The 26,864-nt window shown below is 45.5% G+C and overlaps 1 protein-coding gene across 5 annotated transcripts in view; it reads left to right on the top strand.

Moving 5' to 3' along the window:
• The window catches only part of Tex2 (testis expressed 2), a 117,366-nt gene that overhangs the window by 37,154 nt on the left and 53,348 nt on the right, over positions 1–26,864 (top strand). For all 5 annotated transcript variants that reach the window (XM_057775740.1, XM_057775743.1, XM_057775742.1 and 2 more), the window contains one exon: positions 12,561–14,223. In XM_057775740.1, the coding sequence (XP_057631723.1) occupies positions 12,586–14,223 (1,638 nt within the window). In that variant the 5' untranslated portion in view covers positions 12,561–12,585. The remainder of the gene's footprint in view (positions 1–12,560; positions 14,224–26,864) is intronic.

Below are 26,864 nucleotides of genomic sequence, written 5' to 3'. Positions count from 1 at the left end.
CTAGTCCTTGCTTGGCTTTTATCTGTAGCCCCTAAGGTGCTCCAACGTGGATGGGACAAATAATGACTTGACACAGTCACCAGGATGGCTGTCTGTCAGAGAGTCTCAGGGCTGATGTTGACTTATAGATAGCTTGCTTCTTCCCTACTGAGGAGCAGCCCCCAGGTGCTATCTGTGCTGATTTGAAGATATCTGTGTGCCCAGGTCCTGCTCAGACCTGAAGTAGTGTCTTCTACCGTGGTGCTCAGAGCTCACTGTCATGTCTTTCAGGATATAGTTTAGATCTTTAGCGGCTTCCAGTATGTGTCTTATGATCATGTTACTGCATGGATGATGTGGGCTCCTGCGGAAGGCTGGCTCCTCCCTAGTTTTCCAAAATCTTGATTCTGTTGAATGAAAAAAAAAAAAAGGTTGCACAAGAATCACAGCTGACTGCTAGTTCCAGGACAGGCTCCAAAGCTATAGAGAAACCCTGTCTCGAAAAAACAAAACAAAACAATAAAAGGGAATCAGAGCTGACTTGCTTGCATCCTTGGGCTGGCCTGGAAGTGGAGTTTGGACTCCAGCAGTCTATTAACCAGGTGGAGAGGGAGCAGTATCTGGGCTTAACTCACAGGGCCTTTGGCTTCTTAACTAGAATTTTCTTTTTCTGATATCACATGAATTAAGGAACATTATGGGGAATCCCCTGATGGACAAGAGTAAATAAGTTTGGTGTGGTGTTGGGATGGATGGACAGAATTGGAGTTGACAGATCTGTTGATTTTAGAATTTGGAAACTGGGCATGGTCTATGTGGGTGAGGACCAGAGAGGAGTGGATGGAAGAGTTTCCTAGAGAGATGGGAAGTAGGTGTATGTAGTTGGGTATGTGACCCGATAGCACTGCCTACCCGACCAGTTAGGATCAAGGGTGTCTGATCATGTGGGGAGGAAGAATTGGAGGCCTCAAGGAGAGGGACAGTCCAGAATCACAGCAGCGGAATCTAACTGGGTAATCAGTAAGGTGAGCTAGGAAATTCCTGAAAACAGCAAGGGTGTGGCTGTTTTCCAGGACCACATTCCCGGCTGGGGTTGCGGCAACTGTCACCAGCCACCTCTCCTTAGCCTTCTGCTGAGTGTTATCGTCGATTGACTTAGGGCCTGGGAGCAGGAGTAGATATTTGTGTTAATGACACAAGTGGCTGTCTGTAAGTAACTCTTGAAAAAGAGCCGAACTCTTCTGTTTGTAAACTTTTTAAAATGTTGATTAATTGTGTGTGTGTGTGTGAGTGAGGTGTGTGTGTGTGTGTGTGTGTGTGTGTATGAGAGAGAGAGAGAGAGAGAGAGAGAGAGAGAGAGAGAGAGAGAGAGAGAGAGAGAGAGAGAAATGTAGGTCTAGTGTGTGGAACTCAGGTTGCCAGGGTTGAGGACAAGCATTTTAACCTGCTGAGTGTCATCTTGTTGGTCTTCCCGCACCCCCTCCTCCCCAAAAAAAGGGCCATAGAGAGAAGGAGGTTTATTTCTCACTGAATTTGGTCTCTGGAAAGCCCTCATGAAGGGCTCAGCAGAACTTTGAGGGCGAGAAATGTAGAGCTCCGCCCCCAGGGGGTAGAGCTGGAGTGTGTCTTGAAGAGGTACTGGTAGAGTAAGGTGACTGAAGCACTGAGCAAGGGCGGTTGTGGCCATCATCTGTGTCCAGTTGGGCACCAGAGGAGGAAGGTTGTGGGATGCCTGGCCAGGCCAGATGCCTGTCCTCCACTGCCTCCTCGGCACCTCTCTGCCTGGGACCAGATGTAAGAAATGTTTCTATAGCTGGGTCAAGATAAGTCTGGAAGGTTTTCCAGTATTTGCTGGTGTGAGTTAAGCTGGAAACTGTTGACTGGATTGTCTTCCGTGCATTGGTCATCTGAACTGCACCCTGGTTTCCTTTGCCTCACTTTTGATATTTGCCAAGAGTGTGTCTGGTGCAAAGTGGAAAAGTGGAACTCCTAAGTATGTTCTATTCTAGTAGAATTTAGAGCCTTCTAGAAAGTTCCCTGAAGACAATGGAAACGAGTCCCTCATCTTACAGCTCAGGAAAGTGAGTGAGTGAAGAGCCCAGCGCTGCCCATTCAGGGTCTTGGCCCTCCTTGAAGCACCTGCCTCATGGCTGCGTTTGGTATGTCTGTCAGTGACTGATGCTGACTAGTTGTTGGGATCTTACTCTTGTGGTGCTCCTGGCCCCATCAGTTCCTATCTAGGCTGCCCTTAGCTCAAGTCCTTCTTTGGGACAACTACTGTAGTAGAGGAAGGTGTTGGCTGAGGAATGTCCCCACTCTGGTTTTATAGGCAAGTGATCCTCAGAGGAAACCATAGGGAGGCTATGTGATAGGGTCGGATTGTGGCTCTGTCCGGAGCACAGCAGCCTCTGACTCTACAGACCCTGAACACGGTCTTGGGTTTCTTGCCTCTGTCCCTTGCCTCATGCTTCATCTGCCACGTGGAACGTGCTCTCCACTGTGCCAGTCAGCTTGTTAAGGCCATGAAGACCTCCCCCAAAGTGACTGTAGGGAGACCTTCCACCATGCTGTCTCTCAGGAGCTCACCACCATTTTCTTCTACTCCCTTCCTTATCCATACACACTGAAGCTCAAACCTGACTTTTACTTACAGATTACAGACGTGGCTCGCTCACTAACCAGTCTCACCTTGAATAGGAAGGAAGCCTGCACGTGCCACCATGCCTTCTTCAAACCTAGTTTTAAAAACAAGAACGAGCAAAAACAAACAAACAAACAAACAAAAAACCAAAAAAACAACTTGTCTTTCTTGGGTCTGAGATTCCTACTATAAATAGAATCCTGATGTAAGATTATACTTAGCAGATTTTACTGCCCTCTATCAAAGTTAAGTCTGCTGATGTCTGTATAAAAAAGTGTTTTTCACTGGAAAAAAAGAGGCTAATATTTCTTCCCCTTTGAGCTCTCAAAAAGTTTTCTCAATTTTGGAAGAATTAATCTGAACTTTTGTTATTGGAGAAGGTGAATGACTAGTAGATACTAATGGAATTTAGATATGTAAACTAAACTTCCTAGTTAACTAATACCAAATACACTACAGTAGCTAGAGCATACAAAAATGTAATTGTCTACAGCAATTTATGTAACATTTAAAAAAATCTAAAGGAGTTTTTTTTTAAATACTTATTTATTTATTATTTATACAGTATTCTGTCTGCTTGTATGCCTGCAGGCCAGAAGAGGGCACCAGACCTCATTATAGATGGTTGTCAGCCACCATGTGGTTGCTGGGAATTGAACTCAGGACCTTTGGAAGAGCAGGCAGTGCTCTTAACCGCTGAGCCATCTCTCCAGCCCCTCTAAAGGAGTTTTTTAAAAGATAGATGCATGTTGTGTATTTGTGTGTGTGTTTGCCACATATGCAGATGCCCAAGGAGGCTAGAAAAGGGTTTCCATCCCCTGGAACTGGAACCACAGGAAGCTATGAGCTCGTAGTGTGGGTGCTGACTGCTGAATCTGGGTCTTCTGCATGTGCTCTTGACTGCTGAGCTGAGCTGTCAGGACAGTCCACACATTTAAAACTTTGATTTTTGCATAGAAAACTGAAAATGTTAAATTACTGTCGGTGCTCTCTGTGCTTTATGCAGGTGGGTTGAGAAGGGCTTTCTTGGGAAGCTAGAAACAAGCTGCAGAACAAGAGTGAGAGTCTCAGGTACCTTAAGACAGAAAACTAGGTGGGGGGCATTGAAATATAAAGCGACTACGGGAGAATTGAGAAGGTTTTTCCCCATCCCACTGGACCTATATAGATGTGGGTTTTCAAAAGGCTGGTTATACCTTTTGGAAGGGTACCTGCCTCACACACTAAAGGCTCTGGGTTCAGTGCTCAGCATCACACACAAGAACAAAACAAAGGAAGAATTTGCATGGTCCCTGGTACAGAGCAAGCCCTTCTAAGATATTAACTGCTCTTGGGTAAGGTGGTGGCTCAGTGAGTAAGAGCGGTGCTGTGTAAGCATGAGGACCTGACTTCAAACCCCCAGCACCCATGTAAAACAGCCCAGGATGACTGTGCATGCCTCAGCCCCAGAATCAGGTGGATCCTGAGACCAGCCAACCTAGCCAAAAGGGGGAACCTTCTCTTTAGTGAGAGATGCCATACACGCACGCACGCATGCACACACACACTCCTGCTTACCTTTCTTGGTAAGCATTTCCTCAAGATTGACTTGAGAAACTTGGGTGGGACTGACCCATGTGCTTGCTCATGGACTGGGAAATATTGAGTATGTCCTGCTAGATTTGAAACTACAGACCTTAAGCAGGTCTTCAGAAGGGAAGGAAGTTTCACATGCCTTGTTCACATGCATTTTTCCTAAGAGGTGAACTAATAATGGTTTGTGTCTAAAATTTGATTTCCTTTTAACCATTTAGATTTTCTTTGATTCATTTTTGAATATTTGTATGAGTAATGTGGGCATGTAGACTTCAGTGAAAGTGTCCCCAGAGGTCAGAAGAGGGTGTTGGATCCCCTAGAGCTGAAATTAGATGTAGTTGTGAGTCACCTAATGTGGATCCTGGGAACTGAACCTGGGTTCTCTACAAGAGCAGTAAGCACTCTTAACCACTGAGCCATCTCTCTAGGCCCCCGCACTTGGAATTTGGCATTAAATTTTTTACCTTTAAAATTTGAAAGATGATTATGACTTCCAGGAGGAGCAATAAGATGTGGCTTAGGTTTCTAAGAGTGTAATTATTTCTAAGTAAAGTTTGTAAGTTCAAGAAACAACCCTGCCTGGTCATCTGGTCTGGGAGAGCCAAGCACTGCACTTGCCATGTTTGTAGCTGTTGTTCTCACCAGGTAACTCAGGCCAGCCTGGGACTTGTATAGTCCAGGCTGGTGACCTTCCTGCTTCTGCCTCCCCACTGCTGGGTTACTGCCCTCACCCACACCTTACTTGAATTCTTACCGTCATGTAGATGCCATCTGTGATGATGACCAGGTGTCTCTTTGAGCTCCCTGAAGAATGGTTTGTCTAGACTAGCTGTTTTGTTTATTAGGGCTCAGGGGATTGAATTTAGGTCCTCACATTTGTGCAGCAGGCACTTTATTATAGGTTGAGACCATCCCCCCAGCCCTGGGCTTGTCTTATACACCTCTACGGGTCTTGCATGGTGGTGTTGGAGGAAGGGCCTGACTTTGAGTGGACTGCTATGAGTTGGGTTTGGTTCATTGTTAGAGCCATCTAGTGACTTATAAGGAGACTATCTAATCACATTAGTGTTTTGAACATACTTCCTCTGGGATGTGGCACTGTAGGCCCAGAAGTGGTGTGAGACATGGGCTTGCTGGTTTACTCAAGGTATAAACTCAGGGTGGTGGTGGTGGTGTAGGATCCTGTTGGATTCCAGGAAGTGTTGGCTGTGAGTCTGGGAAAGAGTCCAGTCTAACAGTCACAGTCTTACTGTCCCAGACGATTGCCGGCACGCAGAGTCCATCTTGAAGTGGAACTGAGGCTAGGCTAGTTCATTACCTACTGTGTCGGTTTTGATTATTGTTCACAAGGTGGAGTATTACCCAAATTAGGATGGCTGCTGCCAGTTATCAGCTGCTTCACTGACTTAAATGAATTTAGGGATGGCTGTTAATATGTACTTGAGATTTTTAGGCTAAATTGGGCCTTACTTTGATTTTCTTTCCCTCCGTCCCTCCCTCCCTTCCTTCCTTCCTTTTTTCTTCTTTCCTTCCTTTTCAAAGACAGGGATCCTCTATATACCCTTAACTGTCCTGGAACTAGCTCTTGTAGACCATGCTGGCCTCAAACTCACAAAGATCTACCTGCCTCTGTCTCCCAAGTGCTGGAATTAAGGTATGCGCCACCACCACCCAGGTAATCAGGCCTTTCTTAGTTGGCTGGTGTGGACCAGATTCATTGTATACCATGTCGCATCAAGCAGAAAACAGCCTTATCCTCCTTTCCCCCTTTCCCACTATTTATGAAAGCAGCTCTCGTTTAGAGAAGTGCAGATGAAGATGTCCTTTCAAGGTGGGTCTGGTGGCACACACCTTTAGTCCCAACAGTGGCAGAGGCCAGCTGAGACTACATAGTAAGATCCTGTCTCAAATAAACCAAAAGAAGAAAAATGCCCTCTGTAGTAGGATGCAGCTTGCTTTTTTCCTCTGCCAAAAGAAGTTTTTGAATTAAAACTGTTGACTAATAGAGCCAGGCTACCAGGTAGGGTGTGGGTAATTTAACAATGTCCTTGACAAATTAGGATTGCCCTTGAGAAAGGAGATTATTCCAAACCTGACTGTGCTGTGTCTGGAGGCCAGTTCTTTTCATCTAAATGTCTTTCTTCCCTTCTGTTGTAATCTAGCATTGGAGTAGGAGGGAACAGTACTAACAGCCCCACTACTGTCTGTCTGACTGTCTGTCCTAGTGAGAGAGGACCAGGCAGATGATCCTGGGAAGGCAGCACCCAGGAATGCATTCTGTATAGCTTTGGTTGCTGAAAGCCAGGATTGTTTAAAATACAGCTGAAGGTAGGAAGGAATGTTACTATTAGATTATAAAGATGCAAAAACAAAACCCAATTATACAGAGGTTATTATATGTTAATAAATGCTGCACTGAGTCTTGAAATAGCTCTTTATTGTCCAGTCTGATTTACTGCCAATTGGTTTTTCATGGCTTAATTAATGAGGCTAACCCTTTTGGGGTGTCTAGAAACAAGCTAAGTTTCATTGATATCTGGTATCCCACTCTCAGTCCACTGGACAGCTTGTGGAGCCTTTGGTGATTGCGTTGTTCAGGTTCGATCAAAGCCATTGACTTGTTCTTATCTGTAGGTGGCATGGATAAAGAAGGCTTTTTAAATTCTGGAGTCACAAATCCATATTTGAAGCTTCCTCTATCTTTTCTTTTTCTCTTTTTCTTTTCCTTTCTGGAGACAGGGTCTGTCTATGTATACCTGGCTGTCCTGGAACTCACTATGTAGACCAGGCTGGCCTTGAACTTAGAGATCTGCCTGTCTCTGCCTCCTGAGTGCTGGGTTTAAAAGCATGGGCCACTACATCCAGCTTAGCTTATCTGTCTTACTAAGAGAGATGAACTTCTTTTCAGCGATAGTCACTCTAATGGAGAAGCATGGCCAGGACCTGGGAAAGGCCATCAGCAGAGAAGACAACATCCTGCTTTTCAGGAATGTGGCTGCCAAGCCCAGGCTCACAGAGAGCATTTGGCTGCAGCAAGCTTTTTGTTTTCCCTTAAATGTTTGGGAGCCTAAACACGTCTGCATCCCTTATCTTAGAAGGCAGCCACAGCAATTAAGTGCTAGAGAACCAGTGTAGCTGTGCATTTCTCGTTTGCTTGCTGAGTGAGTCTCTGTCTCACTATGCTGCCCCTGTTGGCCTGGTGCGTGCTCCTCCTGCTTCAGCCTCCACTGTGCTAGGGTCACAAGCACAGCCACCCCGCCTGACTCTGTGAGGTTTCTCAGTACCCATGTAGTGATGCACAGATGGAGACCAGAGGAAGGCTTTGGGGATCAGTTCTCCCTTCTCGCCCTGTGGACTCCTGGGATTGAACTCAGGTCATCAGGCTTGGTGGCAAATGCCTTTGCTTTCTGAGCCATCTACTTGCCCTTGAGAAGAAAACTTTGGTTCTGCAAAGTGACCTGGATGTTTTCTCTGCTTGTTTCTCTCTCTTCCCTGGACTTTTCCTTTGACCTATGCTTTCCCTGTATTTCATCTTCTTGAGTAGATCTTCTGATGATGCCAAATGGAGTGCTTAAAGCACCTGAGTAATGGAGAAGGCTAACGTGTTTTCAGATCCTCTGTGCGGGCCTTTGGAGTCTGCCCCAGCACTGAGTTCCCTCCTTAATAATGTGTCTTCATTTCTTAAGGAAGAACTATGAACTAAATTCAACAGCCTTGCATACCTCCCTGCAGCCAATCACCACCAGCTTGAAGGCTTCAAATGGTAGCACACATCTTACTTTACAACTGCTGGGCCTGATAGACAACCTGAGTTCCCGCCCCAGGACAAATGTGACAGAAGGAGAGAGGACAAGTTGTCTCTGACCTCCATGTGTGCACAATGACACATGTGCACACACAGATAAATAAAACGTAAAAAGAGAAGAGAAGAAAGTGCCAATTTGCTAGGATTGCCCATGTCTTGGAGGGCAAGGGGGAGTACTTCTAGGGCCCTTCTTTTTTAAATTTATTTTTATTTAAAATGCATTGGTGTTTTGCCATGGGTGTTGAGCCCTCTGGAACTGGAATTACAGACAGTTATGAGCTGTCATGTGGGTGCTGGGAATTGAACCCAATCCCCTGGAAGTGCAATCAGTTCTCTTAACCTAGTATCCCTCCAGCTCCTTGAGGGCCCATTTCTAGGGTTTCTTTTTCCTAAGTTTTTTCCTGCTTATTTCTTGGTCAGTTGCAGAAGTGGCAGCTTCTCACAGGATCTAAATGTGTATGTATGTATGTGTGTGTGTGTGTGTATATATATATATATATATATATATATATATATATATATATATCATATTCATTGTTGCCAGCAGGGTTCCTTGTTGAGAATGCTGTAGTCCTCGTAGACGCCAGGAGCTGCCCATCCCTCTACCTTGCCTCTGGGGCTCTTAGGGTCTGGCCGGACACAGTCTCCAGCACATTGTGATCACAGCAAACTTGGTTAAACACATCACTGGCAGGATATTGCCCCTAACGGAGCCTGGTGACAAGGCTAGTTTTCAAATCTAAAGACCCACTTCACACTACATGCAGAGGTCAGTGCAAGATTCCAACACTTTAAATTCTGCTGGTGGCTCTGGAAGGAAACGAGCAGAGAAGGCAATCCAAATTGGCATTTCAGCTCCTGAGGCTGAAGATTTTCTGTCCCCCCCCCCCCCCCCAGCCAGGATATAATTGAGTTTTAGCAGTAGAGGGCACGAGGCTTGGCATTTTTTATGGTGCTAGATTGTGGGATGAATAAGGAAGCCTTTCATTTCTCAGTACAACTGGTCACATGTTGCTGATTCAGAACTGAGCTCTTGACTCATGGGGAAACATCGTGATGGAGCACAGAGGATAGCTACTGTGGCCAGAACAAAGCAAGACAAAAGAGCTGTTTGCTGCTGTGCTATGCTGTGTGAAGGGTGTCCAGACCCAAGTGTTGGGAAGGCCACACCTAACCCTCTCATGATTGATGGGTGCTCGGGCGACCATACTATATTCCCAGTGTCAGTTGGGTGCACTTTCCTCTTAACCTTGCTGTCCTGCAAGACTGGCTATAGGAAGCCAGCTGTGTTAGCCCTAGAGCCACTATAAGGAGGACAGGCGGAGGTGGCTTGGAAGAGACCTGATTAAATGTATGGAACCCAAACCATGGATTTACCAATGATTTGGCTCCTTAGAAGCCACCTTTGCTCGCCTAGTCTCATAGTGGGCCTAAGGAAGTGGGAACCCTAGACCTGGGCTCTAGTGAAACACAGTCTGATCCTGGCAAACTGGCGCTTTGATTCTACTTGCCCCTGAGCAGAAGCCCAGGTTCATCTACTCATCACAACAAAACCGGGCTTGGAGAGTATCAGTATGTCCCAGCCTCCACTGGCTTGCACTAGTGTGACTAAGAATTGGAGCCAGGTTTAGTCAGTGTGGACTGGACACTGTTTACAATGAGCCTCCAAAGGTCTGAGGCTTGGCCAGACTGGCCTGCTCCATCTGGTGGTCTGGCATCTAGTTCTATGTGGGACTTAACTCAGGCCTTGACTGATAGGAACTTGGGGACAGTTTGATCAGAGATGATGTTATCAGAAATCTTTTTCAATTGGCAGGTCATGGGCCCCCGACTGTCTGGAAGTTGTCTCTAGGTAGCCTCTGTACAGAGTGGAGCAGGTGCCTGCCTTATTCCTAAGGTCTGGCCTAGAGGCCTAGTTGCAGAGGTAGCAGATTCCACTGATGTTTTAACCTCGGACTTTGACTAGTCTGGCCTTCTGCTTCAGCCAGATCTCTTCACCTCTGTTCTGCTTCCTAGGAGGCCAACTTACACTATTCGGCCTCAAAATCGCATGCTTTGTCCTCAACTTGTGCCCATAGTCTCCTTCACTTGGCAGCCACTGTTCCTTATGAAACCACCTCAGAACAGCATAACCTTGTTTATGTTGGTGTTATCAAAACAACTTACTGAGAATTAGCCAGGACCAAACTTTATTTTAAGATCACCAATACAATTTTCCTTTAAAATTACCCCTGAGGGGCAGGAGAGACAGCTCAGGGGTTTAGAGCACAGACTGCTCTTGCAGAGGACCCTGGCTCAGTTCTTAGCGTCCACATCATCAGGTAACTCACAAGTGTCTGTAACTTCAGGGGTTCTGGCTTTCTTGGGCACCCACATGAGCATACACATACCATGTGTGCACATAACCGTACACATGTGTATAATGAAAAGAAATCTAGAAAGAATTATTCTTATAAAGCTAGGCAGAGCTGAGGACCAAACCCGGGGCCTTGCACTTGCTAAACAAGCACTCTAATACTGAGCTAAATCCCTAACCCCTCTCATTGTTTCTGTTTCTTTGTCTTGTTTTCTTTATAACCCGACAGACCTATTGACATAAAGAGAGCAGGGAAGAGCTAGGCCTTGAATCCTAGTGCTCAGGAGGCAGATGTAGATGTATTTCTATGAACTCAAGGCCAGTGAGGTCTACATTGTGAGTTCCAGGCTAGCCAAGGCTACAATAGCAAGACCTTGTCTACAAACAAAACAAAACAAACCAGAGGAGAATTGTCCTGGAAGCTGAATTTCCAAGCTGTTTCCCGTTGCTGGATGTAAATTGCTGTGTTTGGTTGATGGAGTGCATTCTCTCTCTCTGTAGTCAGCCCCATAGAAGAGCCTGCAGGTCACAGAAGAACATAAACAAAACTCTGTTGCAAAGACTTTATGGAAGTAATTTCTCCCAGGGATTTGATGGTGAAAATACTGTGTTCATGTGGTATCTGGACCCTGTGTCTGGTACTCTTGCCATCGTTAGCAAATCCCCTCCCTCTGATGATCTCGGAGTAGCATTTCCACACCAGGTTCCAGCTGTTCTTCTGTTGGTAGTATCAGCTCCAGGCACTTTGAACAGCGGAGTTTGGCAGAAAACTTGAATGTAGGAATAAGCAAGCAGTGTAGTATTGATGGCCTGTGCTAGGCTGTTTATTTGTGTATGTGGTCACCTGTGAGCATAGACAAATAGGATTTCACATTTGGAAAATGCCCTAGGTCCTCATTTATAGATAATACTGAGACTGAGAGGCTGTAGCTTGATGGAACTTCAGTGTCCCCTGGGAAAGGCATAAGTATGAGCAGCCTGGTGCCCTGTGCAAGGCAGATAGATGCCCTTTCCACTTGGCCATGATGCTTCTCTTGTACCTGGGGTCGCCCCCCCCCCCACTACTTCCACTTGTCCTGCAGACAGAGAACAGACCTAGAATCATACCATGTTCACACTGGTCATCCTGTCACTGCTGCTCACCAGTTCAGAGGACAGAACAGGTATCCAGTGTTTCACCCTGGCCTTGTGTCCTCAGAACTCCTGATGTCTGTCTCATATCCTAGCTCCTGTGGGGGTATCTGTGTCCAGCTGTAGAGGTCTGTCATGGTGCCTTGTGCCCAGCAGGTGGCCTGTAATTAACCAGGTGTGGGGCCTCACCACTGTCTCCCGCTTTTAAGACTTAAGGCGCTGAACAGGAGGACCATGCGTTTGGGGCCAGCCTGAGTCACATAGTCAGCTGCCCCTTAAAAGCCCAGTGATGTAAGATGTCATGAACTAGATGTCACAGGGGCACTTGGCATTATCTGTTCCGCTGAGCAGCTCCTCAGGGGCCATCTCCTTTCCACCTAGCTATTAAGCTCCAGAAGGGCAAAGAGCCTGTCTCCGTGTTTCCCCATCGTCCCCAGTGGCATTCGTGCTTGCTGGTAGGCTACCACAGTGACACTCAGCTTTCTTCCATTTGAGTAGATGCTTGCTTTACCTGAGGCCTCGTCATGGCTGCCTAAATGCCCTGACCGTATGGCACCTGGCATGTGAGAGCAGCAGGCCATAGCAGTTAGTTCCTAATTTTTCTGCTTGGATGTTTTGCCACTTAGTGCAACGCAAGGCAGTGTGGGTGCTGTGGGAGATTCGAGGCCCATTATTGAGGCTGCTGTGAAATACAGTGGAAGCAGTAACTCTCTGGGTTAGCTTTTCACAGGTGGAACACCACTGGGGAGATTCTTATTCCAAGAGCCTTCAACCCAGCAGGAGAGAGCCACTGATAGAAAGGGAGGGAGTGTTTTTTCGGCAGTTGTGAGTGAGACAGATTGTTTGGCATTTATAACGCTGGTGTGTGGTTTGCTCATAAAAGAGAATGCCTAGCCAGAATTTATCTAGTGAAAATTAAACCATTAAACCTTCCAAAGCGAGAAACTATGGCCATCTGCCATGTAAAAGCATAATCACCTCTAAGCCGAGCTTCATCCGGCGTGGATCTGCATGCGGCCCTGTCGCCTGTGGAGAAGCCACCCTCTGACTTCTGCTTTTCTTGCTGTTTTCAGAGCCTGAGCCCTTGTGAAGCTGGCAATGACAAGTCTGAATGGTCGCCATGCCGAGAAAACCATTGACATGCCAAAACCATCAGCCCCCAAAGTGCACGTACAGAGGTCCGTGTCCCGAGATACCATCGCCATTCATTTCTCGGCATCCGGGGAGGAAGAGGAGGAAGAGGAGGAGGAGTTCAGGGGGTACCTGGAGGAGGGGCTAGATGACCAAAGCATTGTAACAGGGCTTGAAGCCAAGGAGGACCTGTATCTTGATCCCCACGGTGGCCATGACCCTGTGGGCCCAGCTGCCGCGACCATCCCGGCAGATGGACTGTTTGTATCTGAGGGCCCTGCCATTTTGCCCGTCTCTGAGAACACTGTAAAGCTGCTGGAGCCCCCTGCTCCGGCAGTGCAAGTATTAAGTACAGTGCCACTGGCTCTGTCCCCAGGGTCGTCTTCATCTGGGCCCTTAGCTAGCTCTCCCAGTGTGTCATCCCTCTCTGAGCAGAAAACCAGTTCTTCGTCTCCATTGTCTTCTCCTTCCAAGTCCCCCGTCCTTTCATCCAGTGCCTCGTCCTCCGCGCTTTCCAGTGCTAAGCCCTTCATGAGCCTGGTGAAGTCCCTGTCAACCGAGGTGGAGCCAAAAGAGTCCCCCCACCCCCCACGGCACAGGCACCTGATGAAGACCCTGGTCAAGTCCCTGTCCACAGACACTTCCCGTCAGGAGTCGGATACCGTGTCCTATAAGCCCCCTGACTCCAAACTCAATCTGCACCTGTTCAAACAGTTCACGCAGCCACGGAACACAGGTGGAGACTCCAAGACTGCGCCTTCTTCCCCGCTGACGTCGCCCTCTGACACCCGCTCCTTTTTTAAAGTGCCCGAAATGGAGGCGAAAATCGAAGACACTAAACGACGCCTTTCCGAAGTCATCTATGAGCCCTTCCAGCTCCTCAGCAAAATCATCGGGGAGGAAAGCGGCAGCCACAGGCCCAAAGCCTTATCTTCAAGTGCTTCAGAACTCTCCAACCTGTCCAGTTTGAATGGGCACTTGGAAAGCAATAACAACTACAGCATCAAGGAGGAAGAGTGTGACTCCGAGGGGGACGGCAGTGACCCCAACACTCCCAGGAGTGAACACCCGAAGCCCACCGAGGAAGCTGGGAAGGAAGAAGAGCCCAAGGGATCCCAGGGGAGCAGTCTGAAGGATTTAGGCCTCAAGACAAGTTCTCTTGTGCTTGAGAAATGTTCTCTGTCTGCCTTAGTGAGCAAAGAGGATGAAGAGTTCTGTGAACTGTACGCTGAGGACTTTGAGCTGGAGCCTGAGGGCGAGGGGAGACTTGATAAGCCCCGAGATGTCCCCCTCAAGCCAGAGGTGCTTGCCGATGATGGCTTGGTTCTGGACAGCGAGGACGAAGCTGACTCAGCCACCCAGCACCAGGAGTTACCAGTGAAGACGTTGGGCTTCTTTATAATGTGTGTCTATGCGTACCTCATCCTCCCCCTCCCCTACTACATGAGCGGGCTCTTCCTGGGCATTGGCCTTGGGTTCATGACTGCTGTTTGCGTGATCTGGTTTTTTACACCACCAAGTGCTCATAAATACCACAAATCACATAAAACTCTGCAACACTGGAACACAAGATCCTTGGACATCAAAGAGCCTGAAATACTGAAGGTAAGCCTCCCTCCAGCCTCTGGCAAGCACAGTGAGTGATGAGTGAACTTACATGTTTAAGCTAATGGCTCAAGGTGTTCGCATCAGGGGTGTCTCTCTCTTGTCCAGGAAGCCACACTACTCCCTTGGAAACCTTATAGATCATGTTTATCTGTGTACCCATAGCTTTTTGAAGTTCTCCATGGCCCCAGAAAGCTACACTGTTATCTAGTTCCTACTTAGGTCTGTTCTTCAGTTAGCCAGGTCTACATTTTGAAGATCTGTCCTGACTGAATGTTAGGATCCTATATTCATATTTTTCAGACAGTCTCACTCTGTAGTCCTGGTTGTTCTGGAATTTACTCTGTAGACCAGTCTGGCCTCGAACTCGCAGAGATCTGTCTGTCTCTGCCTCCTGAGTGCTGGAATTAGAGGCGTGCAGCACCACCATGCCTGGTAGGATTATATATTTTTAAGATTCTGGCTTCAGATTCAGTGCTCATAGAATTGTAGGAGAGGGTCAAGAGGAAAGAGACTACTTAATGTCGGTTGGTGACACCTGCTGCCAGCTTGTCTCTACGCACAATGAGGTGTGGGCTGAGGAAAGATGTCCCTCCTGTGCATGCTCTGTCAGGCCGGGGCCTCCAGGGGATGGGTTTTATGGGATGATCTTTTGGGGTTCAGGATTTTTATTTCTGCATATTTGCATTTTCTGGTTGTTATATATACATCATAAGATTTGTAGCATATAACTATGGTTGTCTCCTGGCATGGTGGTGGCACACATATATAATTTCAGCATTTGGAGGGCAGAAGCAGGAGGATTTCTGTGAGTGTGAGGCCAGACTGGTCTACATAGGGAGTTCCAGGCTATGACTATATAGTGAGACCCTGTCTCAAAACAAAACAACAGAACAACAAAAAGCAGCTGGGGCTGGAGATGTGGTTGAGAGCAGGCACTGCTTCTTCAGAGTCGTGTTTGGGTCCTAGCACCAATGTCAGACCAGCTCACAGCTGCCGTTAACTTCAGCTCCAGGGGATCCAAGGTGTCTGGGCTTGGAAAGCACCTGTGCACACAAAGGCATGTGCACATAGCTATCCACATACATATAATATGTAAAAATTAAAATCTAAAACAAAATATAGTTGTCATTTATATAGTTTGAGTTACATAAGGTGTGGAATCAGGAACGTTTAAAGGTCACTGCTATATAAAAGTTGTCAAGATCAACCACACCAGTTCCCTGTTGCCATTATTTGCTTCCAGTTTTACACACGAGGAGACAGGGACTTTCGTCCCAAGTTTTTTGAGCCCAATGTGATTCCCCCCCTTCCCATGGCATGGCTCTGCAGAAAGTTCATTCCCAAACTTTTCCTGAGAATCCCTTGATGTCATTACAAGTATTCAAGACGAATCTATTGTCTTGGAGCAGTTTTGAACCTTATTGGTCATAACCTTTAGCTCTTCAAGTTATAAGCTTGTTTGGTCTGTGTTAAATTTCTATATTTTTTCTTTTTTCTAAATAATACTCTAGAAATGACAACATGATCTCTCTTTATTGTAAAACAAAAACCAAAACAGAACACCTGGGGTAGGATGGGGGGGCTCTTCCAAAATTCTATTTGTTGTTTTCTGGCTTCTTTCTTACCCAAAGGAAGACACAGGGAACTCAAAGAAAAAAGATTATTCTTCATCAAACCTGTGTTGATTTGATGTATTTACCCTAGCTTCTTATAAGTTCTGAAGCTTGTGTCTGTACCACACATGTGCAGACTGCCCCTCTCTTCTGTTTGATTTTATGTGATCATATATCTTACAGCCTGACCTCTTTTCTTTCTTCCACATGGCAGTTTGTTATGAGACAGTTTCTTTTTTTATGGGAAGCTGGTGTTGGCTCTGAGGATGTGACACCCTTAGCTTGGCATGAATATGTGGAATAGAGCAAAATGACTCATGCAAGGTGGCTCCGCTCTTTTAGAAGGGTGCTGCTGTGACTACCTGACTTACATGCACTCTAAGTGACTTAGTACTAATTTTAGCAAAGAAAAATGGTGTTTATGTTAGTCCCAGAGCTACTGACTAAGTGGAACATTTGATTTCAAACCTTTGAACATTCATTTGTCCTAGGAAATTTATAATTTTAATACAGTCAGTCTTAGTATTGATCCAGTCACTGTTGTGGGTGGACAGTTTACCAGCTGCCCGGGGGGACACTGTGGTGGTATTTAAGTGTTACTGTGGTCAGCTCGCTTTAATCCAGTGAGTGAGACGGTAAAGGTAGAATGCTAGGCATGGGTGTGAGCAGAGGCATAGAAAGGGTTGTTGTGCACTGCCATGCAGTCTAGGTGTGTGTTTTCATCTGTTTTCTGTTGCTAATTACATAACACCCAGGCTAGGTAAGTCAGAAAAGGGTGCCATATTTGGTGGTACCCACCTGTAATTTCAGCATTTGGGAAGCAAAGGCAGGATGCTTTTAAATTTGAGGGAAGAAAGGTTGTTATTTTGGCTTATGGTTGTAGCCCAGAGTTGAAGGACTTATCTGGGAAAGGCCTTCTTCCTGACAGAGTGCTGACGCACGTGGGCCATCCTTGCTGGGTGACAGGGGACACTGATCATGTATTCTTCCCTGTCTTTCAGAGCCACCAGATTTCAGTCCTGGGCTTCCACTGGTGGCTTTATCTAATCTGTCACTTTTCAAAGGCCCTACCACCAAGCTCAAGGTCAGACCCAGTTCCCACCCTGCCAATACCTCACAATGGATTGTGTTAATTCTTCTTTACATTGGCCCATAACTTTCTTGAAATGGTTTCATTACTAATATGTATAACTGTATTTTAGCCTGGACTCTTACTTGGTGTGTACTGCTGCTTTTAGAGACTAGCTAAATATGCTGTTTAGAAAATGGAACACTAGCCTAGCCGTAGTCAGAGCCAGGTGAATCTCTGAGTTCGAGGCCAGCCTGGTCTGCAGAGTGAGTTCCAGGACAGGCTCCAATGCTACACAAAGAAACTCTGTCTTGAAAAGTCTTGAAAAACCAAAAAAAAAAAAAAAAAAAAAAAGAAAGAAAAAAGAAAAGAAAAGGAGACACTGGGCTGGAGTGGTGACTCACCACTGGCTAGTCTTGCAGAGGACCCAGGTTCAGTTCCCCAACCTGAAAGGTAACTCACAATCATCTGTAACTCCAGCCCCAGGGGATCCAGTGCCCCGTTCTGACCTCTGAGGGCACTAGACATGTATGTGGTAAACAGACATACATCTAGGCAAAATGCCTATATACACAAACACAATAATTAAATCCCTTAAAAATCTAGTGTAGAGGGGCTGGAGAGATGACTCAGTGATTAAGAGCACTGACTATTCTTCCAAAGGACCTGGGTTCAATTCCCAGCACCCACTTGGCAGCTCACAACTGTAACTCCAATTCCAAGGCTTCTAACACCCTCACACAGACATATATGCAAGCAAAACACCAGTGCACATAAAATAAAAATTAAATAATTAAAAATCAAGTGTAGAGAAGGAACATTGCTGTGTGTTAGAAGGGTGTTAATTGGGCTGCGAATTGTCAATGCAAGTGATTCAGGAGCTTGATTTTTTTTTTTTTTTTTTTTGAGTGAGTCCATTTTTTTCCCCTTGGAGATTTGGACCCTAATGTGATGAGAAAAGGGAAGTGTCCTGAATCCAGCTTTGGCCTTCCATCTTGTGTTTCTCACTGGACTACTGGACTTGTGTGCTCTACTCTCCAAATGCCAGCTTGAGTCAAACACGGGCAGTTTATCTCTTGAGCACACAGAAGAATATGGGTGTTGTAGGCGGGTAGGTGGCCCCTATACTTGTCCATTCAGGGGCCCTGACTTTTGCTGTCCTGTTCTTCCACCTTTTTCTTCAAAGGTAGTAAGTATCTTTGAGTGTGAGCAATATAGTCTCACTGCAGCAGAGAAATAGCCGTAGATAGCAGAGCAGTAGATTCGTGTGGCTGTCTTTACAGTTAACCAAGCCCCGTCATAGGGGTTAAGAGTTATTTCATGTGCTGTTTTGGCATAAAGGAAAAACATACCTACTTATATGTCTAGACCTAGAAGTGACATCTCTCATCTGTTCGTACTGCACTGGGTGAACTTAGTTACCCAGGCCTCTACAACAGAAATACCCTGGGCAGGCAGCTTCTGGCTCACTTGCGTCTAGCTGTAGTCACATTTCACATGCTTATTGTCTGACTTTCATGGAACTGTGTGCTTCACAATGGCATAGGGTATGTTCATCAGCCATGTGTGTCCTCAGCACCCCGCTGTGTGTTAGGTGTAATGTCCAGGTGAGTCTTGGGTCTGTGAACAAGTAAGAATTTAGCCAGTGGAAGTGGGGCCAGGTTAGAACTGCCAAGGCTGACCCGAAGGCCTGCATCAGCCAGCCAAGCCCAACTCCTCTTCTACTTCCAGGTCTGTCTGTGCCTGTGAAGTAATACAGGAGCCATGGTTTGGTTGTGGTTTACTCCCAGTGAAATGCAGGTTGAAATTTAATTTCCAGTGTAACTGTGTTGAGAGATAATTAGAAGTTGGGCATGGTGGTACGTGCCTATAATCTCAGCACTTGTAACACTATGTCTTGTTTTGGTTTTATTTTATTTTGTGAGACAGGGTTTCTCTGTAGTTTTAGAGCCTGTCCTGGAACTAGCTCTTGTAAACCAGCTGGCTTCGAACTCACAGAGATCTGCCTGCTTCTGCTTCCCAAGTGCTGGGATTAAAGATGTGTGCCACCACCACCCAGCAGCACTATGGAGTTGTAGGCTGGACACTTGTAAGTTCAAGGTCACCCGAGATATGTAGAAGTTGAGACCAGTTTAGATTTCAGGAGACCTTGTTGTGGTCCATACCTGTAACTCCATCACTTGGAAGGCAGAGAGGTAGAAGCATCACAAGTTCAAAGCCAATTTGGACTACATAAGTTCTAGACCAGCCTAGGCAAATAGCAGGACCTTGTCTCAAAAGGAGAAAAGAAGTAATTGGATCATGAGAGTTCCATCCTCATAATAGGATGAATGTAGCTTCTATAAGAGTGGATTAGTTATCACCAGAGCAAGTTGCTCTGCAGCCAGCCAGATACTTTCCCTTTTCGTCTCTCGAACAGGTATCTTTCTTCTTCATGAGCCCATCTTCTCTTACTACCTTACTCCTGGGTGGAGCAGCCTATCCTTCCCCACCCCAGAAGCCGAATAGACGTGACACCATCTTGGACTTTGCCTCTGCTCTAAATGAAAAGTACACTTTAAAAAGTGCATTGATGGAACTGGGCCTCGTGGCACAGTCCTGTGATCCCAGCTGCATAGAAGGCTGAGGTTAGAGGATCCAAGTTCAAGGCTTACCTGGGCTGCAAAGTAAGTTTGAGGTCACCCTGGATAACTTAGTGAAAAAAAGACCTGGGGATGTAGCTCAATGGTACCCGCACACCTGCAGGTCCTAGGTTCAACCCCCAATACCACCAAAGGAATTCAAACAATAAAATGAATACATAATGCAGATTGAATATTCTGATCTGTAGACCTGTGTCTGTGGTGAGTAGAAATATCTCCTTGTTGAATAGTTTAGTTTCAGCATTAGTTATCTGGTTTGAGTCATTTTCCATGGATCTGTTACTGTTAGGTTTTGTAACGAATAAAGTGATGCAATCTTGAGGGCAAGTATGGAAACTTAAAACACTCCCGAAACTTTACAGTAGGCCGTAAGGCCTATCCTGCATATTCCATGCTGTAAGATTCCAGGAGTGTCGAACTTTTTGATATTGCAATGACTTTGTCATCTGCAAATGTGTTGAGCCATACTCATAGCTATTCTGGGTGCAATGGCCTTTGGGCCATAGCTTGCACACACCTATAAGCCACCTTCATCTGTGAACCAGTTGAATTGGAACTGGATTGTTCGTGGGCTATTTTAGCACTTGAGAGCCTGAGGCTTGAGGATCACAAGTTTAAAGCTATTGGTGGGCTACCTAGGGATACCCTTTCTCAACAAAATCAAACTTAAGAGACTATTGGAGGAGAACACATGTTTTTAAGCTTCTGGGTCATATCGGTTTTCATTGATAGGAAGTACTTCCAGCCTTCGTAGGGCAGTCTGGCTTCATTATTGGCCCTGTGAACAATGTTAGGAGCACAATAGTTTCTCTTCTCTGTGAGTTCAGATGATGAGACAGAAAAGGAAAGATGTTCCAATATAATTGTGTCAATACTGTAGACATTTGTATTTAAGTGAGGTGGCTTAGCAAGTGCTACCAAGCCTGACAACCTAGAATCCACATGGTGGAGGGGGAGAACCAGCCCCTGCAAGAAGTTGTCTTCCAACTTCTTTGTGTACACATACACATAGAAGTTCCCCACATACACAAACACATGTGCACACAATAAACAAACATTTAAGCACATACAAAGCATGGTGCTTTACCGGTGGTTAGTATGGGGTCACTAATCCACAAGGCCATCTTGCAGCCAAGTAGTAGCTGTTTTCAAAGACAGCTGTGCCTGTCTGGGGGCACAGTACGCCATTTACTCCCAGTCATACTGACTGAAGCACAGAGAAAAAGGGCCTCTGTGGAACCCATGGACTGTCACAAAGGCTACAGAACTCCTGGACCAGAGCATGCTTATTTTAAGGTGTGGGAGTTGAGGCAAATGAGAAACAGCCGGCAGGAGAAGGAGGAGAAGGACTGCCTCGGGCACCTAGCCCAGGGACACAGAAGCATGACGACAGCAGCTACCAGACATGAAACCTGATGGGCTGGGTAAGGTAGCTCAAGGCAGCTCTTGTGTGCCATGGGCTCCAAGAATGTCACAGTGCAAATCCCTCTTTATCATATGCTTCTGTAGTTGATATTTTGGGTGCTCAGCTAGATGTCCTCGGCTGGAATCCCTTAAAGGAGTGTGTCAGGACCTGGAAGGCTGGGGTGTTAGTTAGCCATTGCCCTTAGGATTGCTATGAGCATTCCCAACCAAATTGGGTGGGTCTCCTGAGCATGTATTGTCCCTTGGCCAGGGGTGTATTTCATCCAGTGCCTATCATACATGTCAACTTTCCCACTTGTTTATAATGAAAAACTTCCCAAGATTCCATAAGGTTCTTGGATTTATGCTGGAGCGTGACTCAGATGCAGTTTTGAATTATATTCATGAGCAAGTTCCCCACTCCAGAGCAGTAGGATGTCGGTTCCCAGAGTAAGGACTGCCTAGAGGGTTGACTAAAATTATTTTTGCCTTTGCAGAGACTAATAAAAATGAATTTTGGGAAGCCTTTGTTTGGCAGCATTAGAGGGACGGGTTGTTTTTAATAAAATACAGGATTTGGTTTTGATATGTAAAGGAGTAATTTTGAGCCATGCATCTTGCCTATAATCCCAACACGGTGAGAGGCAGGAGGATCAGGAGTTCAGGGCCAACTTTAGATACATAGCAAGTTCAAAGACAGCTTGGGCGACATTAGATCCTGTCTCAAAGGCAAAACTCACAACAGGCACATCAGGAGTAATTTTGGAGCCAAAACAGTGATTTTGGCACATGGGAGACTGAGGGAAGAAGATCTTGAGTCAGAAGCCAAGATGGTCTCAAAAAACTGAAAGCTGAGACTGGAGAGATTGCTCAGTGGTTAAGAGCTCTTTATGTTCTTCCAGAGTACCTGAGTTCAGTTCCCAGCACCCACTTTGGATATCCAACAATCACCTGTAACTCCAGTGCCAAGAGATCTGATAATCCTATTCTGACCTCTGTTGCACCTGGACATACACATATCATAGATTAACATGTGTATACACACACACACATCTTTTTGTTTATTTTAGACAGGGTCCTACTATGTAACCCTGGCAGGCCTGGAACCTGCTGTGTAGACTAGCTTAAACTTGTAGAGATCTGCTTGCCTCTGCTTCCTGAGGGAAGAAAAGAAATCTTAACAAATCAACAAGGGGTTGGGACTTAGCTCAGTGGCAGGTAGAATGCTTGCTGGTCGTAGGGTCAATCCTCAGCTCCAGGGGTGGGGGTGGGAAGGAACTGGAGTACAGCTGGTTGGTAGAACACTTGCCTAGCATCGTTCAGTTCCTAACCTGCCTCCCCTCCCAGATTAGTTTTGCTTTCTGGTGGTAAGTAGGTGTAAGAACTATAGAAGCATTTTCTCTTCTGCTTCTGTAATGGATCACTTGACTTTTTATGTGTGGCTTTTGTAAACATGGCTAATTCCTAGTGCACCTTGTTCAGGCTCTGGAGAGATGGCTGAGGGGTTATAAAGCCCTACCCGCTCTTGTGGAGGACCTGAGTTCCACTCCTAGCATCTGTATTGGTTGACTCACAGCAGCCTGTAACTCCAGCTCCAGGGAATCTGATGCCTTCTTCTGACCCCCACAAGCACCTGCCCTCCAGTGCAGACACCCTCCAACACACACATGGTTTGAAAAGAATTCAGGTGAGGTGCTTCTGTGCAAATGCCTCACATGCAGGCATGCAACTTGTGTTTTTATGTTTGTTTGTTTTTTGAGACAGGGTTTCTCTGTGTAGCCCTGGCTATCCTGGAATTCACTCTGTAGACCAGGCTAGCCTCCAACTCAAAGATTCACCTGCCTTTGCCTCTCAAGTGCTGGGATTAAAGACGTGTGCCACCACCACCTAACTGTACCTTGTGTTTTAAGGTTGGTTAAAGGTAACTGTATGGAGTATTCCTGAATTCCACAGACACAGTGTAGTTAATGATGATAGGTGACCCCAGAACTTGTTTTTTGGACTTTTACTTTTTAACTTTTATTATAAAAAAAGTTTTAAGCATATACATAAGTAAGGAGACATTAATATAATGGTTCTTCCCACATACCCAGTACCACTTATAATAACACTACACTTAGCCAAGTTCCTCCCTCCCTCCCTCCCTCCCTCCCTCCCTCCCTCCCTCCCTCCCTCCCTCCCTCCCTCCTTCTCTCCCTCCCTTTCTTCCTTCCAGTCATGTTCTTTCTTCCTTCCATCATGTTTGTTCTTGAACTCACTATGTAGACCAGGCTAGCCTAACCTTGAACTCACATAGATCTATCTACTTCTGCCTCTAGAGTTTTGGATTAGAGGTGCACACCACCACACCCAGTCTTTTGCCAATTTTCAGGTCACTAATTTACTATATGACTGGCTAATATTCTGGTCCAACTGTGCATAAACACATAGATTCTAGAAATGATTGGATTCTAGATAGTTATCCTAGGAGCATCCTCTTTGCTTCTGTTCTAGGTATCAGCCATGGAGTAAAGAAAGGTTGTGAGTGCGTTGAGCTAAAGACTTCTCAAATTGTGTTTTTTGTTTTTGGTTTTTTTTTTATAGAATAGTAAGGCATTAACTGAAAAATGCCACCTATTTTTTCACCTCCAAGTTTATATTTGATATTTATATTTAGAAAAGTACAAGTTGGGCATTATAGCTTGAAATTTTAGCATGTGGGAAGCTGAGGCAGGAGGACCACAAGTTCAAACCAAGCCAAGATGTTGACAGAAGTTTCTGTCCTGCCTGGTCCTGCAGCTGTTCAGTCCCAAAGAAACTCACAGAGGCTTATATTAATTATAAACTGTTGGGCCTATTAGCTCAGGCTTATTATTAACTAGCTCTTTCTATTTAAATTAACCTGTAATTCTTATCTATGTTTAGTCAAATGACTTGGTACCTTTTCTCAGTAAGGCATTCTCAACTTTCTTCCTCTGAGATGGTTTGCAACTTCATCTCTGCCTTTCCTCATCCCAGAATTCTCCTAGTTTGTCCCACCTCTACTTCCTGCCTGGCTACTGGCTTTATTGAACCAATGTGGGTGACAAATCTATATGCACAAGAGCATTATTCCACAGCACCAATAATACATAGTTGCAGGCCAGCCTGGGCTAAGAGTGACCCTGTCTAAAGTGAATCCTGTCCTCTTCCCTTCAGAAGAAAAGTGCAAAATCCTCAGAAGATTGTTCTTACTGTACAATCGTTAGCCTTCCAGGACAAGTTTGCCGTTACCCAAAGTGGTTTCAGAGCATGTGTGTGTGAGTGGTGTTTGTGTTGAATGTATGTGTGTTGTGTGTTGAGTGTGTGTTATATGTGTGTTGAGTATGTGTATATGTTGTGTATGAGTGTTGTGTATGTGAGTGTATTGTATGTATTGAGGATATGTGTGTGTTGTGTTCGTGTATGTGTGTAAATGAGTGTTGCATGTGTGTTCAGTGTGTGAGTGTTATGTGTATCGAGTATATGTGTTGTGCGTTTAGTGTGTGTATGTGTGTGAGTGTTGTGTGTTCAGTGTGTGAGTGTTGAGTGCATATGCATGTGTATATGCACAGGTATAGGTGTGTGTGTGGTGTTGGAGCCCAAGCCAGTCTTCTTAATTCACTGCTTTGTTCCTCCCCTTCTCATAGTGGTATACAGTTATTAAAAAGAAAATGTTAGTTTTTTTTGTTTTTATCTGTATTTTTGCCTCTTTCTAGGTTAAAAAAAAATGACAAAGCTTTGTGATAGTTGACACATAGATGATCATATGACCTTTGGCTATAAACATCAGAAATTATCTATTTGATCATGAAATACAGGTTTATATCCGTTATTACTAACACTAAGCTTCAGTCTAAGAATATATGTGGTGCCTTAGGTTGTCAGCTAAAGATGGTGTGAGGAGGGACTGGGGAAATAGCTCAATCCATAAAGCCCTTGCCACACAAGTCTGATGACCTCAGATCCAAAGAACAGAAAAGGTACAAGGAGAGAATCTGTTTCTGAGTGGTCCTCTGAAACACACCACACACACACACACACACACACTCACACACACACACACACACACAAGAGGCGGGAGGGAGGGAGAGCGAGAGAGAAATAAACTAAAAGTTTAAAAAGGTAGCATGACAGTAGCATGACTATAGTAAAAATTGGCATAAAAGGTGAATTTTGTCCTCTTTTTCTCTGCTTCTCTTATTTATTGTATATGAATTATAAGTGAAGGTAAATATTGTTGGTACATATTCAGAAATTGCTTGACTGACAGGACAGGCGATCTGGAAAGCTGGAGGCTACCATCTTATTTGTTTGCTGATCTATTATTAACAAGCCAGATCTGATGTTTATTATGTATGAACATAAATAGGACCTTGGTTATCTCAGTGGTTCATCTGAGATCATTTAATTTGTCTCCTAATCTGAGTGCTTCTTATCTCCTGCTCTGTTACATCCCGCCAGTGCTCTATAATAAAATGCATTACAATTAAAAACTCACCTGAGCTTGGGAGATGTTCCTGTGGAGGATAGAAAGGCTCAGATAAAGTCTGTGTCGCACAGTTTGTGGCTTAGCCATGACGCCAGTGATTCCAGTGGTGGGCTGTGAAGGTGACCTTGAAGCAGTCAGTTGGAGGATGTGGACAGTATTGATGCTGGCGTTTCCCTCTGCTAATGGAGTCCCCCTCTCTTTTTCTATCGTGTCTTTCATTCAGTATTATGTATTTTAAATATTGGCTGGCTGCTTGAGGCTATCACTCATCATATGAATTTTGTGTGTCTGTAGGCTTGCTTTATCTTTGTTGGTAAAATTAAAATTGTACCAAAGTTCAAAAGTATGTATTAGACTCTTTCTTCCCTAGTCTCCAACCCTAGGATCTTTGATGCTGTTTTAATAGGTGACTCTGGTTCTTAAGCTTCAATGTATCAAAAGGGGGCTAACCCCAGTTAGTTCAGAGTTCTGTCTGTTTCATTTGTGGGCAAAGGAAGTTCATTTCAGAGGTGGATGTCAGCAGTGGTGGCCTCAGGTCCTGGCGTCAGACTTTTCTCTCTAAGGCCTCTCTTTTGATAGATGAAGGGATGAGCAGGCATCGAGTGACAAGCAAGTCCCTGTGCCGGTGCAGCCGCAGGATAATAACATGCTGCCGTGTTTCTGGTGTCGGCCCGTTGCTTCCTGGGGCCAGAGGACCAACGCTTTCCTCTGCTCAGCTCAACATCAAGCTGAGCAGGGGAGCGCTGGCCTTGAACACCTCCCTGGCACTGTGATTGAGAGTGAGCACAACAGTTCCTCTAGACTTCATTATTTTGCAAAAGGTTAATTGTAGCTTTTAATCTTTCCCAGAATTAAATGGACCCCTCTCTAGGTTATGGTTTGCACTGCCAGCCAAACGTGGCTTCTGAGTCTAGCAGAGAACTGAAGAAACCTCTAACCTTTTCAAAACGCCCTCACAGGACCAGACTGCGGGCCAGATAGCTGCAGCCTGCTGACTAGGTCATTGTCCCAGAGGCGTGCGCTGTCTCTATTAGAACGGTTCCAGGTTCAGAAAGAAATGAGGCTTGTCTGACATCTCAGTAGTGTGAGTGGAGAGATGGCAGCTCTGGGAGTGAGGCACTAGCTGTGTGTCAGAGATCTTTATGCCCATGCCCATGCTGCATAACAAAATGGAGCTGGAGAAATACCTTACTTGGTAAGTTTAGGGTGAAGAATATGAGGACAGGTGAGTAGGGGTCAGCAGTTTGCATGGGGGACAGAGTGGGGCTCTGTGCTGCTCTCAAGGTTGCATATCTGACTGTTCAAGTCTGGAAATTTCACGTGCAGCTTATCGAGGGAGTTAGTCAAGTCCCGGGGGAATGTTGGCAAACTTATTGTAGGAAAAGGTGATTAGATTTGTGTTGGGAAATTGCATTTTGCAA

Source organism: Chionomys nivalis, chromosome 7, assembly GCF_950005125.1.
Source record: "Chionomys nivalis chromosome 7, mChiNiv1.1, whole genome shotgun sequence".
NCBI lineage: Eukaryota > Metazoa > Chordata > Mammalia > Rodentia > Cricetidae > Chionomys > Chionomys nivalis.
This window is presented reverse-complemented; position numbering and strand designations above follow the sequence as displayed.